Raw genomic sequence first — 18921 nt, forward strand, 5'->3', positions numbered from 1 at the left:
TTTTTCCCAAATTACCTATTCTAGTAATTGTAAAACAATTAACATAGAGTGAGCAAGAATAAAAATATAGCTTGTGCGATTTCGAGAAACTAATATGGAGAATATTTGTGATGGGTATAAGTGTAAGTATAGAATGCAATTAATGTTTTATTATTTTTAACGTAATTGTTCTCTACTTATATATAAAAATTTGAAATCAAACATATTCAATTGAGATATCGATTTATAATTTATTGAACAGTTTTTTAAAAATTGAATAATTTACTAGCGATTTATCAAAAATCGGTCAAATCGGATTAATATTTGTTACCGATTTTTCTAACCATGATAAAATTAATCTGATAAATAAGTGTAAGATTTGAAATATGATATAACTAATTTTGTTAATACTCCCTCCGTTCCGTTGAATTGCATACGTTTGATTTGGCTTGACCACATAGGTTATTAAAAAGTCCCTTTTATTCAAATCAACCAATATTTAAAATTAAGTGGGTAAAAATAATGGAACCGACCAATATTTAAATGTATAAAATGGGTACAGTATAAGAAATAGTGATCGTAAGTGAGGTGTAGCACTTTTTATATTTTAAAACTTTAACTTTTTGGTAAATTTTAAAATATATAAAAATAAATCTAAACATTCAAAAATAAAATATATAAAAATGAATGATAAGAGGAATTACTGTATTTTATTTTTTTGAAAGGAGTAATATGGAAGGAGGGAGTAAAATATATGTTGTTGACCAACATTGCAGGCCTTCTTGATTTCAAACTGCACACTAAACTATGTTATTGCCATGAGCATAGATATTAGGAACTTCTCAGCAATTGACCATTCAAAAGAGGTCATTTACTTAACCAAGAAAATTTAAAGTATTTAAATTCAAGAACAATACCAAAGTCTTTGTCCAACTAGAAAAAGTATATTTCCGGTATGTGTCACGATCACATGCTAAGAGTTAGTATTTGATGAGATATTTATAAAATATTGAATTAATAACGGTTAATAAGCATTAACTCCCATGAGTTTGATGCATTTTTATTAGTGGAGTTGTTATAAATGCAGGGAGTCCATCAATATTTATGATTAGAGGACCAATCAAAATGCACCAAATTCACGGGAGTTATTGCTTATTGTGTGCCCTTGGACGGTCTTGGGCACACATTAGAAAACCCGAATTAATAATAATGAACATATGTATACTCAAAAATTTCCACCAATAATTTTTACAACTTATTAACAGTGTTCTAAAAATCCCCGATTCAACCGATTAATCCCCGATTAATCCTCCACAAAGTATCCGACCGATTCGATATTTGAAATCCGATTAATTATTACGAATTTTTCTTTATAGGAGTATATATAAATATTTTTTAAAATTAAAATATTATATTAATTAAAATATGAATAAGATAGAAATTATGATAAAATAAATATCTATTTGTTAATAAATAAATAATATAATGATAATAATATACTAAATATAATTTAATATTATAATACATCCGATTTTTACTCCGATTAATCCCCGATTTTCAATTAATTCTAAATCGGTAGCTCGACCGATCTTCACCGATTCCCGATTTTTACAATACTGCTTATTAATGACAATGTCCAGTGTCAGGGTTTTAAATGTTTAAACCTAGAATAATTTAAGGTTATAACATTTGGGTACAATTTCACTTGTAGCCTGTAGGCGGCAAAACAAAGAAGATATTTTATCGGAAACCCTAATTCCATAATAAAAGAGGGCAGTGTTCCCCCACTATGTATCTATCTATTTCTATACATGTATAAAGATTGATGACAATAAAGTAAACACAAGACGTGTATGCAACTATGCATGCTTAACTGTACGCGCCTTCACAGGTCAGAAAGCTACCCCACTTCACTCCACTCTGCCCCCACCTTCACAATTCTTCACATTTAAGCAAACTTCTACTAGTAGGCCACTACTATCTCACTTTTGATTACTATTTCTCCATTCCCCCTTCCCTTATCCTCCCCCAACTCATGCACAAGATGTGAGCCCTTTATGATGTGGTCTTCATTGTTCATACTTTCATTATCATCTAAATATCTTCCGGCTTCGAGTTCGAGCCCGAACTTTTCAATCGTAACTAAATCCGCACTTGTAATATTGAATTTGGAGTTTTTAATCGAACCGAATCTGAGCCGAAACGAAACCAAATACAGTATATATCGTCGCTAATAAAACACTCTCGATTTGAGACGAGATGATTTCGAATTCGAACTTTTTAGTCGAGCCGAATCCGAGTCGAAACGGAACCAAATACACTATATATGGTCGCTAATAAAACACTCTCTATTTCGATTTCGAACTTTTTAGTCGAGTCGAACCGAACTTGATTCAAACCTAGATGAACACTAACTTCGAATTTAAAAAAGCTCGGCTCAATTTTTATCGAACATTTTAAAAACCCAACGAACCCTTATTTTTGCATAAACGGGATATGAAGCAACTCACAAGCAAAATATTACAATGATCTAAAAATTTAGCAACAAATGGAAATGTGTAACATTGAGAGATTATGAAATTAAATAAAGAAATATATTAGGCTTAAAATATTATTAATACAACCGGGCAAGGTGAAGAACTAATTTTTCTACAAACCAAAGGCTGTCATTACTCATTTACAACACACTAATAATGCAATTACTCCATAGTTAAGGACTATGGGATGAGTAATGACAGTAATTAAATAAAGTGGGTTGTAACTCACAAAATAAAGACCCACAACACCAAAAGAACCAAACACAGCCTTATCATCACACTACTACATCTCCTACTAGTATAGTAAAATTCTTATTCTTCCCCAAGAAAAAGAACAAAAGAGAAACCACCATTCCCACCAGCTTCTGCTAATCTTGAAACCAAACAAGATTATAACATAAACCCATGTCATTAGCATTCTTTATTATCATCTAATTTCACTAACCAAAAAATACTTCCTCTTTTCTTTCCTTCTAATTTTTTTTCATCATTATAATCTTCTTCTTTTGCTTCTTCTTGGACTTGGGACTACTTTTGCTAAACCCTATTATACTTGTTCTAACATCAACACTATCTGTAAACTTTAATCAAAACAAACAAGCACACTAACAAGCCTAATGGGTCATCATCTTCTTCGTCGTTTATCGGTCAGTAAGTCCATTCCTGTGGAAGCCGGACCTCGTTATTCATCGAGGCCACCGGTTGTGGCCTCATAGCTGCTGCATTTCGTCGTTGTTGAGCTTGAGCTTCTGCCATTAGTATATTATTCCGGTACTTAATAGCTGCTTCTGCATACATAAACAGAACAAATTAATCAACATTGCCCTAGAACTAAATATCGTAAACATTCGAGGGGTCACGAAAAAAAGCAAAATCTCACCATAGCTGGCATTGTTGGTACTAGATCTGTTCTGAAGCTGGGCTGCAGATGCATCCATGGCTTTTAAGTTGAGATTCAAAGCCTGGACCACTCTGTCTGGAAGTAAAACAGTTGAACATGCTGCAATAGATAAACATGTACAAATTTATCAATAAACATATCAAAAGAAGTAACAAGATAGAGCACTAATCCCCTAATTTACTTCTATCAAAAGGACCAGAACAGAGACAAAACACAATCAGATCTAGTTGGAACAAAATATCTGAAAAACAATACTTCAACCCCACTACCCAAATTTAAAATGCTCTCATTATACAAAATTATACATCTAAAATTGACAAATTTAACCAAGATTCAAACAAAATTACAAACATTGTAAAGATTCAAGAAATTAGACCTGGTCTCTTGAGGGTTTCAGTAGCGGTCCCAACTCGACGAGGCAGGAAAACTCCGGTACCAGAACATTCACGCTTAGCGCCCGGGTTTCCGAGAAAAACAGCTCTCATTCCTGAACCAGGCTGCTGCTGAGGCTGCTGAGATTGTTGTAGAGTTGGCCAAGCAGAATGAGATAAGCCCAATGCACGCCCATTGTTCGCATTTCTTCCCCTGTTCTGGAACCCCATTTGTTGCTGCTGCTGATTCCATCGAAGATTATTCCCCTGTTGCTGCTGTTTCATCGCTTGCTGTTGCTTCATTTGCTGAAACTAAAACAACAAAAAACAAAATAACAAATAAGCTACAAGATTATCCCCAAAACTTAAACTAAGCTAATCAGGTTTAGATCAAAAACACACCTGATTAGCTTGGAGCTGATTCGCATACAACCCGTAGTTCGTGTTAAACGAATTTTTCCCCACTGGATTCGGGGAATTAGGGTTTCGAGCAGCCCCGAAATGGGCTGCTCGAGCTTTAGCAGCAGCCTCATCAAACCTTCTCATCTTTTCAACTTCTCCAGCAGCCTCATAGAGCAAACTCCAAGCTGTGTTCTTCTCATTCGCCGCTTTCGAAAGCGGAGGTGAAGTACAGTTAGGGCTTCCACGGCTAGAAAAAGCACATCCTCCTCCCATAACATTGCATAGCGTCGACTGTGGCGACGTTGCCATAGTCGACGACCACTAAAATAACAAAAAATAAAATAAATAACCAAATCAGTACAAAAATTAGTTTTAATATAAACAGTACTGAACTCGAACTCGAAAAAAATCGGAAAGCAAATTACCACAGTGACGGAACCAGGATTTCAAAATAACCCCAGAATAACGAAAAATACAAACATTAGTTTAAATATAAACCGTGACGGAACCGGAACTCGAAAAATCGGAAAACAAATTAACACAGTGACGGAACCAAAATTTCAAAAAACCCGAGAATACTGAAAAATAATTATTAGTATTTATATTTATACCTTCTTATTTTCGTAACCAAAGCCAGGCTCAACTTTCCACAAATCGTCATTTATCGAAGACTTGGCGAACTTTTTATTCAGACCAAACAAATACTCATCTTCATCACTCTCAGTCTCGGTAGACCCCACAACAGACTCACCCGGTGAGCTGAGATCCGAGTTGGGCCGGGTCAACCCGAACCCGGGACTCTTAACATTTCCGAACTCCATTAGGAAATCGTCGTCTGAAAGAAACTTAGGTGGCAGCCAGAACTCTCCGTCGTCTAGCTCTTCTGTCATCTGAAAACACACACAAAAACACACATATAAATAACAGAAAAAACACAATCATATTAAGGTTTTTATGTAAATAACTAAATTAAACATATTATTACAGTACCATATTGTTGCTAGTTCTTGAAGCTTGAATGATTGTTAACACAAGACTTGACAAAGAAACACAAACAAAAACACACACACTTTTTTTAACTGTGTGTTTTTTTTTCTGGAGAGCTTGGAAGAATTAATGGAGGAGAGGATTGAAGGGCTTTATATAAACTGGGTATTTATTTTTAAATCTTTTTGTAAAGAACCCTAGGTGGTTTTTTTATTGGGGGTCACGCGCGGGGATGGAAGGTGGGTCTAACGCGCGGAGAGTTGTAGCCAGGTAAGGAGGAAGAGGAGGAGTTGATAGTGGGGTTATGCGTGTAGTGGGTTCGGGAGTCTGACAATTACAGTGAGACTTGCATGTGAGCTTTGTGGGCCCCATGTTTAGATTTTCTGGATTTTCGGTGGTTCCTCTCATGGGAGAGTGGTTTTTGGTTCTTTTTTGGTTCAAATCTTTTTCATATAATTTCTGATTTCTATTTTTTATAATTATGGTTTATATATGTTGTTAGAGATGGATATATGTTACTACCTCTGTTTTTTTATTTGTCGTTTTGACTTTTACATGTATTTCAATGTGGTTTGACGGGCTAGTTAGAAATATGATTTTAAAAATTTTCTTTTTGTGAATAGAAATATAAGTTGTCTACTTTTATTTACAAAAAGAAAATTTTATAAATGATAATTTTAACAACCGGTCAAATGACATTGAAATGTGTGCCAAAGTCAAAGCGACAAATAAAAAAAATAGAAGGAGTATTAAGTAAGAGGTTGTTTATTCCCAAAATCTGAAATCAAGTATGAGTTTCGACCATTTCAACCTTATACTTTGTGTTTGGCTCTGAAAAATTGAATTTCATACTCATTTCTTAAACCGCCGAGGCATGGGTTTTTATATCCAAGTAGGGAAGTGGTTATGAGGGAGTGCTATGATAATCAATTTTAATTTTTATTTTTACAATTAAATGTTAATGTTTAATACTAAAATAAATCTTTGAATAGAAAATCTATTGAATTAATAATTAATTTAATATTTATAATTAAATTAAAATAATTGACTTGAAATATTTTAAATTAAAGATATTGATTCTAGTACTCAACCAAACACATGATATCAGTAATGATACTCGATTCTCATACCACTCTAACCTGATTCATAATTCCTGCCCGATACCACATCTTGAATTAAAAATCAAATTGAGATTATGCAATCAAAAATGATTTAGAATATGATTATTGCTAATTTGGTTTAAATTGTATGGTTAAAAGGATTCTTTTATTTTTCACACTTGTCCATTACATATCTAATAAATTCTCATTATTTTAATATGTTTGCTAGTATTGTTTTTGAATTTATTTATATCGCTAGAAGGGTAAAATACATGTCTTTATATGTGTATCTAGAAAAAGAAAAAAAGAACAATTGTTGTACCCTAGTAGTACATTATAGAATGAATATTACATGTTGTGTACACATACAAATTGAACAATTGTCCTAATTTATTCCACACCCTATTAAATTATTTATACTTTGCTTGAAAGCAAATTGGGGTATGTGTTGTCTTTTGCATTAACATTTCTACCCTTGCTTTTATCTCCCAAAGACTATTCTACCCTCAATGCAAAAAGACCATTTTGCCCTTACGGGGATTTGCGGTTGAGGCGACAAATGCTTGGATAAAAGCCTGCCCCAAAAATCAGTAAGCTGCCTGCAAAAGATTTTTCTCATGGGCCAGAAATTAAAGTATAATAGTAGCACACAGCTATACATACATTATTTTGTGTGTAAATATTTGAATCATGTGATTATGAGCTAATTACAGATTAACTTGTTTCAAAAGTACAATAAGAAAAGTTGTGCATATACATTTCAAATCTTGAATCCATCTGATTTGTCTAGTACAAAACAGTGCACTTTCCAGTTATAGTGTGTACCTTAAAAACTAGGGGGGCCCTTATTTTATTATTTATAGCAAATGGATAATGGCATTGGGAAAAAAATATTACTCCCTACATCCCTTTATACGTTTCCTATTTTGACTTTTGACACTGTTTATTTAAGCGATTAACTATTAATTTACATCTAATATATAAGATCAAATACAGTCACAAGCGATCTTGTTAAATTCATATTTATGAGTATTTTAATATAATGAAGTTTTTATATTTAATACTAATATGAAATTAAAGATATTAACAATTAAAAATATGTATTGACAAACGTGTGCAACACATATAGAAAATATTTTTAGTTAAAAAGGAAATAGTGGTCAAATAGGTTCAAGGCCTGTGAACTTGTACGTTGTGGCTTGGCTATATTCACACACAAAGTATCTTTTGCTTGGACAAAATTTAACTACATTTGCAATTTAGCTCCACATATAATAGTCCAATCACCTAAGACAAGCAAACCGTTGATGTCAACTTTTGTCACATGAAAATATGAAAAAAAGAATGTAATTTGAGTCGAGCTGTTTATAAATTCGAATTTAGAGATTTAAATTTGTTAATAAGTCGATTTTTAACAGAAGCTCGATTTATTTTTCAATATATGATGTAATTGGAATTTGTTAATTGAAATTATTAAATTTACGAGTAAACTCGACTCGATCAAAGTTCATCTGATTATACTACTCGGATCTCTATTCTAAAATTTTTTGATTTTACCGAATAATCGCTCCAATGTACTCCATCGATTTGATTTTGAAATTCGATTAATTACTGGGGTTTTTCCGTAAATTAATAGATTTATTTTAGTAAATTAATTATTTTTAAATTCTATTAAACACATATAATTAATGATCATAATTTCAATTCAATTAATCACTGATTATTATAAAATACTTAAAATATTATTTTATCGAATAATACCGATTTCCGTTTTTGAGAACACTAATTAGGGTAATGAAAAATCTTGAGATTGGGTACATGAAAAAGTATCTTGAGCAAAGAATCTTGACCAACGTGGCAGCACAGGGAGCTGCACCAAACTGTTGATTCGGCAGTTGTACAGCTGTCCGTTCCGTTTTGAAGATATTCTCTGAATCACAACCCCACATAACGGCCGTTAACTTGTTCTGTTAAAGTAACGGCAGGTCGTTATCGAAAATACGGTGCCGGCAACAGACGGCGCTGTTTTAGATTGGCGCCCTTTTCGTAAAATGAAGGCGAATGATATTCACATTAAACTGCATTTATTGTGGGTACGAAACTTACAAGTAAATTTACTGACATTTTTGGCACTAACATTTAATACAAAGGTGTATTGCCGGGACCTACATATATATAACATAACTCAAATATGTAAATTTTTGGACTGAGGGACCACTTTAGTTTATTTTAACACAAAATTAATAATAACAATCAATTTTGAAAAATTGGCCAATTTCAGTCACTGGGATATCCAATTATCAGTGCAGTATTTAATTTATACGAGATACCCAACTGTCAATAAAGTATCACATATATGAAATACTTAACTGTCAGTGTTGTAGTGGAGTATCTTATACAAATTGGGATACCCAACTCATACTGGAGTATTCAATCGGCTAAAATTGACCACTTATTCCAAAATAACTATTTTGGTTAAATTTTAAAAAAAGTTGGCTATTTTTGTCATTTTTTCTAAATTTTTTATGTTACTTGCTCTGTCCGGATTTTATTACCCGCAATTATTATTTTTCTCTGTCCCAAAATAATTGTCCAATTTTAATAAATTTGATAAATAAAAGATAAATAAAAAGTAAGTGAAGGATTAGTAAAAGATAAAAATTATTGTTCCAACTTATGTTATAACAATTACTATAATTTTATTTGATCCGATTGAATAAAAGATGGATTTAGATTAATGGACAAGAAAAACGGAACACATGGAGTATTTAATAATTTTTTGCAAACTTTATTTTAATTAAGTTTTAGCAGGATATAAATATTAAGATATTTGAAACTTGAAAAATTATTTAAAGTCTTGAACTTAACCAATTAAGCAACACGAATAAAAGTGGGTTCAGTTTCCAAAAAAATTTGTGCACAATTACGGAAAGTGAGCAAAAATCTGAAATAATTTATATTAATATAAAATTACATATATTTATGATGAATATAGGTAAAATTGTTTTACCAAAGGACCAAGGAATAACCTATTTTATGGGGTGATGACCCTTAGCATCACAATTTGAAAAGATGGAAATTGGTCATTTTTATCACTCAGAAACGCAACTCTTTCTTGCGTTTTTTTCCTGAATTAGCCACGCAAGTTTCTATTGCGTTATGGGGATGATATAAACAGTGTCTGTGTCTGAGGTGAAACCGCATCATTTATATGCGTTTTTGCAGTTAACGTAACTATTAAATGCATTTTTATAAAATAAAATGGTGCAGAGGAGATTCGATCCTCCGTCTCCGCACTTGTGCACAAGCTTTTCAAACTAGCTGAGTTGAGAAACACTTGTGTTGAAATCATAAACGAATTTATTTATTACGTTATTCTGTGATATTTAAGGCTATCTTCTCCAACTTGTGAGTATTTACGCCATTCACCTGAAAATTGTGAGATTAAGGGCCATTATTCTATTTTATTCTATTTTATGTGTTACAGACTTACAGTTTTATAGTTAAGAGTTAACATAACCCCCGCTTTGTTGAATTGAAATTAAAACTTTTCGTTTGACAGGGACAACTGAGAAGAGAAAAGAGCAGTAGAATATTTCCATGTTAACACGTCGTTTTCATGAGTTTGAATTATGTTTCCGCCTCTTTTCTCGAAGAAGAAAAATATTATTTTTAAAAATTATTATCATTTAAATTAGAGAGATTGATGTTCCTGAGGTTAGCTTACGAACAATCCCGGAGGTTAAAAAATTATCATATTAATAAACGGGGCTATTATAATAATAACTTAAATATTTTTTTTTTGTGTTGGAAACGTTTGTCAATGCACATTTTTATTTATTAATATCTTTAATTTCGTATTAATATTAAATATAAAAATTTTATTTTATTAAAGTGCTCATAAATACGTATCCAACAAAATCACTCATGACTAAGTTTGATCTTATAGATTAGACGTAAATTAGTAGTCAATCGTTTACTATAAACAGTACAAAAAGTCAATATAGTAAACACATTTTGGGACGAAGAGATTACTAAAATATACTTGCATCTCAGAAAAGTTTCCTTAATTAATTTGAGGAACATTTTTCTCTTTAAACTATTATTATTATTATTTTACTACATATTATAAGATTAAGACCATATTCAAACTCCCGCTAGTTTCTGAGTTTTATAACTTTATTTCATATTTAAAATTGAAGTTCAAAATAAAGTTTAATTTTATGTTTGAATTTTTGATCACCTTTCTTTAAATTATTTTTTGAACTAAACTCCCGCTAGAACGTATACTACTGACGACGATACTTTAAAAGCATGTTTTTGAAATTGATATTTCTCGAAAAAGTAAAGTCACCTCATATTTCATTTTGGGGTATTTTTAAATATACCTAAATTGTAAAAAAAAAAAAAACTACGTTGTAACCTTATATGTAACATGAAATACAATATTTACAATCTAATATCCAAATTCGAGCAATTTCTTTAACATTATTTTTAATTTTTACCATACTTTTTAATATAAGTTTGAAATGACGGTATTTTTGATAAAATTTATTTTTTAATTAATATCCCTTTACATGAATCGCTCCTCAAATCCGAATATACTGTCAATTTTTCGAATACTCGTTTATTATATTCACTTACTCAATCGAGTATTTGCTAAAATTTACTGTATACTCCCTCTATCCCCAGGAAGTATACATTGGAGGACGGGAAGCCGGCACACATTTTAACGTTCCTTTATAACATACTTGCATATATTATTTTAATTTACTTTTTTTTATGAATAAAAATTTGATATTTAAAGTTTATTACAAAAAAGAAAATTTTAAAAATAAATTATGGAAATGTGTTTTTTATTCACCTTAAAATACATGTCGAACATTGGAGTATACAATTGAATGGGGTGAAAAACCACCATTTGAGCAGATTTGCCCAAAATACCTATTGGCGGGACGTTCCGCTCTTTTTACCCACTGAATACGCATGTTGAACATGCGTATTCTTTATAAAACCAAAAGTGAATACGCATGTTCAACATGCGTACCCTTTATTGAATTTTTGGAGGCTGAATACGCATACCTAAAATTCGTATTCCGTGGGTATTTTGGGCGGTTTGCACGCATCTGTGTATTTTGGGCAGTTGAAGGTGGAAAATGGTATATTTTGAGCATTCTTTCATTGAATGGAACTGAGAGAGTATGTTATTTTCAGTTTTACGTGAAAAAATATTTTTAACCGTAAAAGGTAAAATATCACAAGAAAGTTCTTACTATAAACAACTGACTTTTCGTAATCTTTAAACTTGTCTCATTACTTGTGGAGTCCAGCTTAAATCATACTGGAAAAACACCACCTAACTCAATATAATTGATGGACCATAATAATCATTATAGCCATCAAATCCATCTTATCAGTGGAATTACGACTTAATTTCACGTACTTTAATTTTAATTACTCCCCCTTTTATGTTGTTCGGTAGACCACAACCGATAAACAAAAAAAAACCATAAAAGTAGATCATAGCTTTGATAATTAGATCCGCTACCGGTAGCGTGACATTAGTGTCATAATTTAATTTATTAAACATGCTTAATTATTTATAATTAGATGAATACATAGTGGAGTAACAAATTTAGTGGGTGTTTAACCCCTCGCTCCCCAGTTTAAAAAAGGAAGGAAAGCAAATGTACGGTAAATAAAATAATTTCACTTGCATTCATAAGTGTGCTCCCGAGTTTTTAAAATGAGTGAAAACAAGTGTTAATGAATGCAAATCTAACAAAATTTCACTCCAAAACTTTCACTCCAAAAATGGGATGAAAGTACTTTACCTCCTCATCACTTACTTCATTCACTTAAAAAACTCGGGAGCAAGGCCTGAGGAATACATTAAAGTTTTTACTCTCTCTGTCCCGTTCGATTCTATACGTTTATAATTTGCACGTATTTCGAGGCTTCTATACAGTATAATTTAATAATATTTTTTTCAATTTTTTTTTTGAATAAAACTTTATACATGAAACTTTTATTCAGAAAAAAAAAATAAAAAAAAATATGGAGTTATGTTTAAATGAGCATTGAAAAACATGCCGAAAATTAACGTATAAAGTTTAATGAGACAGAGGGAGTAATATTTTGAGGAGATATTATGATCGGACATAATTAAGATATGTGATTTTTGAGTGAACCTTAAGATTTCACAATGAAATTATATATACCTTTTTCATTCGTAGTTTATGTTATTTTATCCAACCATTTTCAATTCAATTTCAATTTTTCTAGCGGATATTTTTATATTTCTAATTTCAGTCGGAAGCATTTTTCAAGTATAAAATTATATTTCATCAATGCATTTCCGAAATTGGTTATACTCATGGACCGATTTTCCAACTATTCACTGTTCATGCAATCTGAGTGATCGACCGAGTACTCGATTAAATACATGTGGGTTTACCTCTAATTTTAAATATGAATATTAAACAGATACAACCGATTTTTAGAAAACTGCAAATAAGTAATGATTTGATGAATATTGGCAAGTGTTTTACGGTCTTAAATTACATTCTTAATAAAAAATGAATGACAAATTATCCCCAACCAACTTGATTGGGATATACCATCCATAATATTTCATTACAAACTTTCACAATATTTTATTGCGGTAGGTGAGTACTACCGTAATGAAGTATTTCGGCAGCTGTATCCCATTCAACGATGTGTCTGGAGAACAGCTCCCAAAATGAATATTATAAAATATAAACTTATAAACTTGCTCATCCGAAATAAATATTTTTCAACTAAAAAGTTGACATAAGATGTGAATTATTTCAGTTCAAAGTCATATCTATGACTATCTACATAAACGAATTCTTCAGAAACACGTTACAAGATGTATATCAAATTCATGGTATATTAATTAGGTAAATAGTTGCTGCAATAATAATAAATGGCACACCCACAAGTCACATGACCAAGTGAGTGAAGTTGGTTTGATAAGAAAGATGCATGATACTGCTGCAATATATATCAAGCTTGTGTGTTGCTTTAATTAGTCCAATTTTGTAGGACCATAATTCACATGCCTAGCCCTTCTCAAATTTCATTTTTTTTTCTCTTCTTATCTTCCTCGGCATGCCATTTCTATGATGTAAAGACATACAAAGTTGGGAAGAGGAATAAATCTCCAAAATGGATATACTCAGTTGCGTCTTTTGGAGAATACCGGTTCGGTTAAAATAAAATCGATTCGATTCGGTTTTCAGAATACCGGTTCGGTTAAAACCGAATTAACCGAAATATATTTATACATTATTTTGAATTATATTTTATATATAACATATTTATTAAAGATATACATATTAATACTAATATTATTAGATATTTGTAGTAGTACCGTAAGACGACCTATAAACTACCGTATAGGTCTTTAATCTTCAATAATCAAAAGGTGTTTGCAATTTTATAGTATATTTAAATATATTATTTTGGTTTTTTATTTATAAATTTAAAACAAATTTTCTTAACTATTTTGGTTTTTTAGAAACCGAACCGAATAAACCGAAATAATTCGGTTCCTATATAAGATCGGTTCGGTTCGGTTTTGAAAACAATGATAATTTGGTTTTCGGCTAATTTGGTTTGGTCCGGTTTTTGACCGAACCACCCGAATACTAAGCCCTAGTTTTTAAAATAATTTAATTATTTTTTATTATAAATGATCCCTATACATGTATAATAAAATTTTAGTTGTATATGTACGAGATAACCTTTTACGATGATTAAAAATCAATAATTTAAACATAAGCTGACTCGAACAAGTACTCGGAAATTGAAGTCGAGCCAATACAAATAAGTGAGGAGTACGTTTAAAACATATCATCAAAATTGGTCAATTACTCGAATTTACTGAGAGAGTCGTGTAAACCGAATTCCGAAATTTATAAACATGCTAAAAAACCAAACAGAACTCAGGAAAATTTTTCGTGCGCTACTGTCGTGTTCATTTCCTAGTCCGAAATTCCTAGGCCGGTGCATGAGGCAGCTCCCCATTAGCAATCTATGATAGGAACAAATGATGTTTACTTGACGACGAAGATATGTATGGGATTTATACAGCATTCTCTGCATTTGGATCAAAAGGAACGGTACATGAATTACTAGTTAGATTAAGTTTACTAATTTGGATGTAAGCGTGTCGTTAAGCAACACCGTCGTTTTGCTTCGTGCACCAAAATGATGTTTCCATTTGTTAGGTACATTTATAGTTATAAATTTTGAAAATCGAAACTGTTCAGTACAGTTTTTGATTTGCGATTTATCTGATAATTAAAAAAAATGGATAATTTATCGGTGACTTATGAGATGTCGGTTAAATCGGACAAATATTTGTAACCCATTTTTGAGCAAGTTATCAGTAATTTTTGAGAAATCGACCGATTTTTGTAACCATGATTACAGCTAGGTAATATTAATATTTTTCAGTCACATACTCAAAATAGCTAGTACTCCCTCCGTCTCATATTACGTTTCCTGTTTTGACTTTTTACACTATTTATAATAAGCGATTAACTACTAATTTATGTCTAATCTATAAGATCAAATATAATCATGAATGATCTTTTTGGATTCGTATTTATGAGTACTTTAATATAATGAAATTTTTATATTTAATACTAATACGAAATTAAAAATATTAGCAATCAAAAGTTTGCATTGATAAACGCGTTAAACACAAATAAGAAACATTTTTAGGAAGGGAGGGAGTAATTATCTGATCTTTATAGTTACTTGTTAGGTATGATCAGGATCAAGTGAGATCGTTGATATAAACCAAAAAAGTCTTAAATTTGTGTGTTATGTAAGGCAGAAAAAATATTATTTTAACGAGTTGTTTAATTATTATTTTATTATCGAGTTTCAATTGTAGTTGCGAACTCCGGTGTCCTAATTGGTGCATGCACTAATCACTCTGGTCGAACTCACATAAGCGTGACACACACTAATTGCCTTGTTAATCGGCGATTAGACCATTGCACATGGGATTAGGGGATCTTTCATTTCATTAATGATCGTGTGTTTAGATTAATCCAACTCCCCAACAGAATAATCTTCAGAACTTTCGGTTTTTGTTTTCTACTTCCAATTTACTAAAATCTGTATAAATAAACATTCATTTATCGAGATTTAACTATATAAAATCATTTTTTACAACAAAAAATTTGTGTAATAAAACAAACGAAATCATAATTATAAATTTCGGTCCAAATGTGGATAAACACATTTGAAGTGCATGAACATTGATTTTTAAATTTTGCAACCTTTTTACCGATAATTGAGAATTTAAATAAAAAATTCCCTAGTTAATTTTAAAATTCAGCTGAAGCTCAATTCTAGATTAACTCGATTACTAAATCTCCGGTAAATTCAGCTGAAGCTCAATTTTACTCAATTTAATGATCCGGAAAAAAAAATTACTAGATCTTCGATAAATAAAGTGTAATTTTATCTTGCCCTATCCGAGACACGATTTATATATCTTAATTTAGATATAAATCTTTTCTATTGGGAATTATAAAATGCTTAGAGAGGATAATATATAGTACATGTTGATGGGATCTAAATCTGTGAATATTATACTACTTTATTGGCTAGGAATTGAAAAAGTTAAAGCTGTGAGAACAGATCAAAATGCGAACATTCTCCGTTGTTCCTTTGTAATGGTAAAAGTAAGCATGCATACCTTAATCATAATTATTGTTTAATAATTACATACATTACTTAGATTTTAAGGTTCAAAACAACGTAATCGATTTTCCTTGTCTGGGTGGGAATTGATAGTTGACAAGTTCTGTCGTTGGATTTTGATCTCAATTCCTTTTACAAACCTTAAAAATACAACAAAATTGATACCCTATCTTTTGATATTATATACAGTATAACGAGAGACGTAGGTGCGACACGTATTTTATTTTAACAATTTCTTAAAGGATAGTTTTATTAATAGTTTTTTGTTTTTTTTTTCTGAATAATTATTTGATATATAAAGTTTAATAATCTTTTTTTAAAATTATGAAAGTATAGTAGCATACTCTATATTTAACTTAAAATACGTGTCGAACATTTAAAAATTTTATAATACAATTGAATGTAATGGAAGTAGTATCGAACTTTATATGTTTTAACTTTTAACCAAAAAAACTTCCCCAAATCTAAGAAATAATATAACGGAGTTTGAGCTTGCTGGTCGAAACAAAAACTTTAAATGATCATACCGAAACAAATACATCTCGATAAAGTAATAATCAATAAAGTAAAAATTTCGTTAAAATAATATTTTTCTCCGCTCTTAATGTACTGTAAGGAATTTATAAAAAAATACCCATATTTATTTTAAATTATTTACAAATTATGAGTAAAATTGCACATGAGGTTGCAAATGAGATTACTCGAAATTGTATACAAGATTGCAAATGTAAAATTTCATGTTCGCATATAAGTTTAATGTTGCATATAAGATTGTAAATGTTACATATAAAATTGCCACATATTTTTTAAAATATTTTATGTAATATAAGTATTTTTGAAAAAACCCTATAGTGCATAAATCTATATTATCTAATATCTATATACTATATTATAATAACCGGATTGTGGTATAATTTAGTTCAACGGTTGTTTCCTAATTTTACTTATTAAAAAAGGTAAATAAATAGTATTATATATTCTCTAAACTACTAAATTGTTAAACTACTAGACTTAGAGTACTTATACTACTAAACTACGACCACAACTTATCATATTATTAAAAAATAAATAAATAGTGGTATATATCCGCTAAACAACTAAAATTTTAAACTACTGGACATAGTTTACTTATCTTACTAAACTACGACCACATGTTATCGTATTATTTTTATTATAACTTTATAATTATTATATATATCTACATAAATATTTTAAAATTATAATGTAAAAAGATAAATAAATTTTTTAAATAAAAGCGGGAACCATGAATCGCACGGGATTTAAGTTACTATATTTTAATTACAAATAATACATTAAACTCAATAAAATAATATATTTTTTCTGTCTCAATCGTATTACTCTTAAATAGCCAAAATTTCAGTATGAAAAGAGGATAAATCTACGCAAGTCCATGAAGAAACATGCATATTTCTTTTAGGACATGACAAGAGCATAAATTTGTTTGTTAAAAACACGTGACTGTTCGCGTATCACGGGTTCCACTAATGAAAAAAGAGAGGACAGATTAATATAATAATTTAATTAATTTATGTCAAATTACTTGCCCATTTCTTGGTAATTTTTCAAAACTATCACTATATATTATTATTCCTCAAAATTTGACTTTTTAAAATTTAGCCCAATTCTCATTTTTCAATATATTAAGTAAGGATATTTGGTGAAAAAATTTATCCAATTAACATTTTTCTTAATATGCGGAATTTTTTCAAACCGGAAATGTAATATGAAGCAGAGGGAGTACAAATTTAAGGTAATTTTTCAAAATTAACCTTATATCAAAATTTGACTTTTTAAAATTTTAACTCAATTCTCATTTTTCAATATACTCACCCGTCCCAATTTATCTGCCTTGTTTGAATTTTGACGGTCAAATTTACTCAACTTAGACCGTAAATAAAAACTCATTGTTTCAGTATTTTGAAAAATTAAAATATACATATAAAAGTAGATTAAACATACTTTCTAATGATATAAATTTTATAAGTATTTTCGATATTATACTATGTGAAATTTTCGGTCAAATCACAGTTAAAATTGGGTCAATTTGACCAAAAAAAATCAAACAAAACAGATAAACTCGGACGGAAGGAGTATTAAATAAGGATATTTGATAAAAAAATCTTATCAAACTAACTTTTTTCTTAATACACACAATTTTTTTTCAAAAAGAGCATGTAATAAGAGACGTAGGGAGTACATTACTACATATTAGTGGAATAAATAGGAGCAGAAGACAAGATCATCCGGGTTAAGGAAGGCAGTAGCAGAAAATCTAAACAGGCGGGGCATGAATCATGATTAAGAATGTAATAAGTGTAATTAAGAGAGATGCAGAAAAATAATTAAAAAATGATTAAGTGGTGCGATTGTGGGGGCTGTATGACAAAGTGCAGGAATGGAGAAAACTGAGAGAAACATGTTTGCCTTGATCAACGGAATGGAAGACGGGGTTTAAGGAGGTGGAGTGTTGTCGTTTTGTAAAGTGGAGTATTAAAGGGTGATGGTCTCGTCGCATGCACCACCACTGTCTTTGCAGATTCTTAGGATATGTTTTGTTTGACCATCTGCCCCCCCTCCAGCTTTCGCTTTGACCTCCATGTCACCATTTCTCGGTCGAGTATTCGGGAATCGGAGATTAACTGACACGAATTTTAAGATGTACTCCCTCCGTCTTTAAAAACGTTTTCTTTTTGTGTTTGACACGTTTACTAATGCACACTTTTAATCGTTAATATCTTTGAATTTGTATTAGTATTAAATATAAAAATTTCATTGTATTAAAGTACTGATAAATACGAATTCAACTAGATCACTCATGACTATGTTTGATATTATAGATTAGACGTAAATTAGGAGTCAATCGCTTACCGTGAACT

At 30.6% G+C, this 18921-nt stretch overlaps 1 protein-coding gene across 1 annotated transcript; it reads right to left on the reverse strand.

The window, feature by feature from the left end:
* Window positions 1-2559: 2559 nt before the first annotated feature.
* On the reverse strand, window positions 2560-5339 carry LOC141677857 (uncharacterized). Its single transcript, XM_074483935.1, has 6 exons — window positions 5181-5339; window positions 4802-5080; window positions 4191-4511; window positions 3794-4100; window positions 3397-3516; window positions 2560-3304 (listed from the first exon to the last, which is right to left on the reverse strand). The coding sequence occupies exons 1-6, from the start codon at window positions 5181-5183 to the stop codon at window positions 3165-3167; spliced, it is 1170 nt and encodes a 389-aa protein (XP_074340036.1). The 5' UTR covers window positions 5184-5339; the 3' UTR covers window positions 2560-3164.
* Window positions 5340-18921: the final 13582 nt, after the last annotated feature.

This window comes from Apium graveolens, chromosome 8, assembly GCF_009905375.1.
Source record: "Apium graveolens cultivar Ventura chromosome 8, ASM990537v1, whole genome shotgun sequence".
Classification (NCBI taxonomy): Eukaryota; Viridiplantae; Streptophyta; class Magnoliopsida; order Apiales; family Apiaceae; genus Apium; species Apium graveolens.

Coding starts and splice junctions, on each gene's coding strand:
- LOC141677857 (XM_074483935.1), bottom strand. Junction 3,517..3,793: donor TGAAACCCTCAAGAGACCAG/GTCTAATTTCTT, acceptor TATCTATTGCAG/CATGTTCAACTGTTTTACTT. Junction 3,305..3,396: donor TACCAACAATGCCAGCTATG/GTGAGATTTTGC, acceptor TTATGTATGCAG/AAGCAGCTATTAAGTACCGG.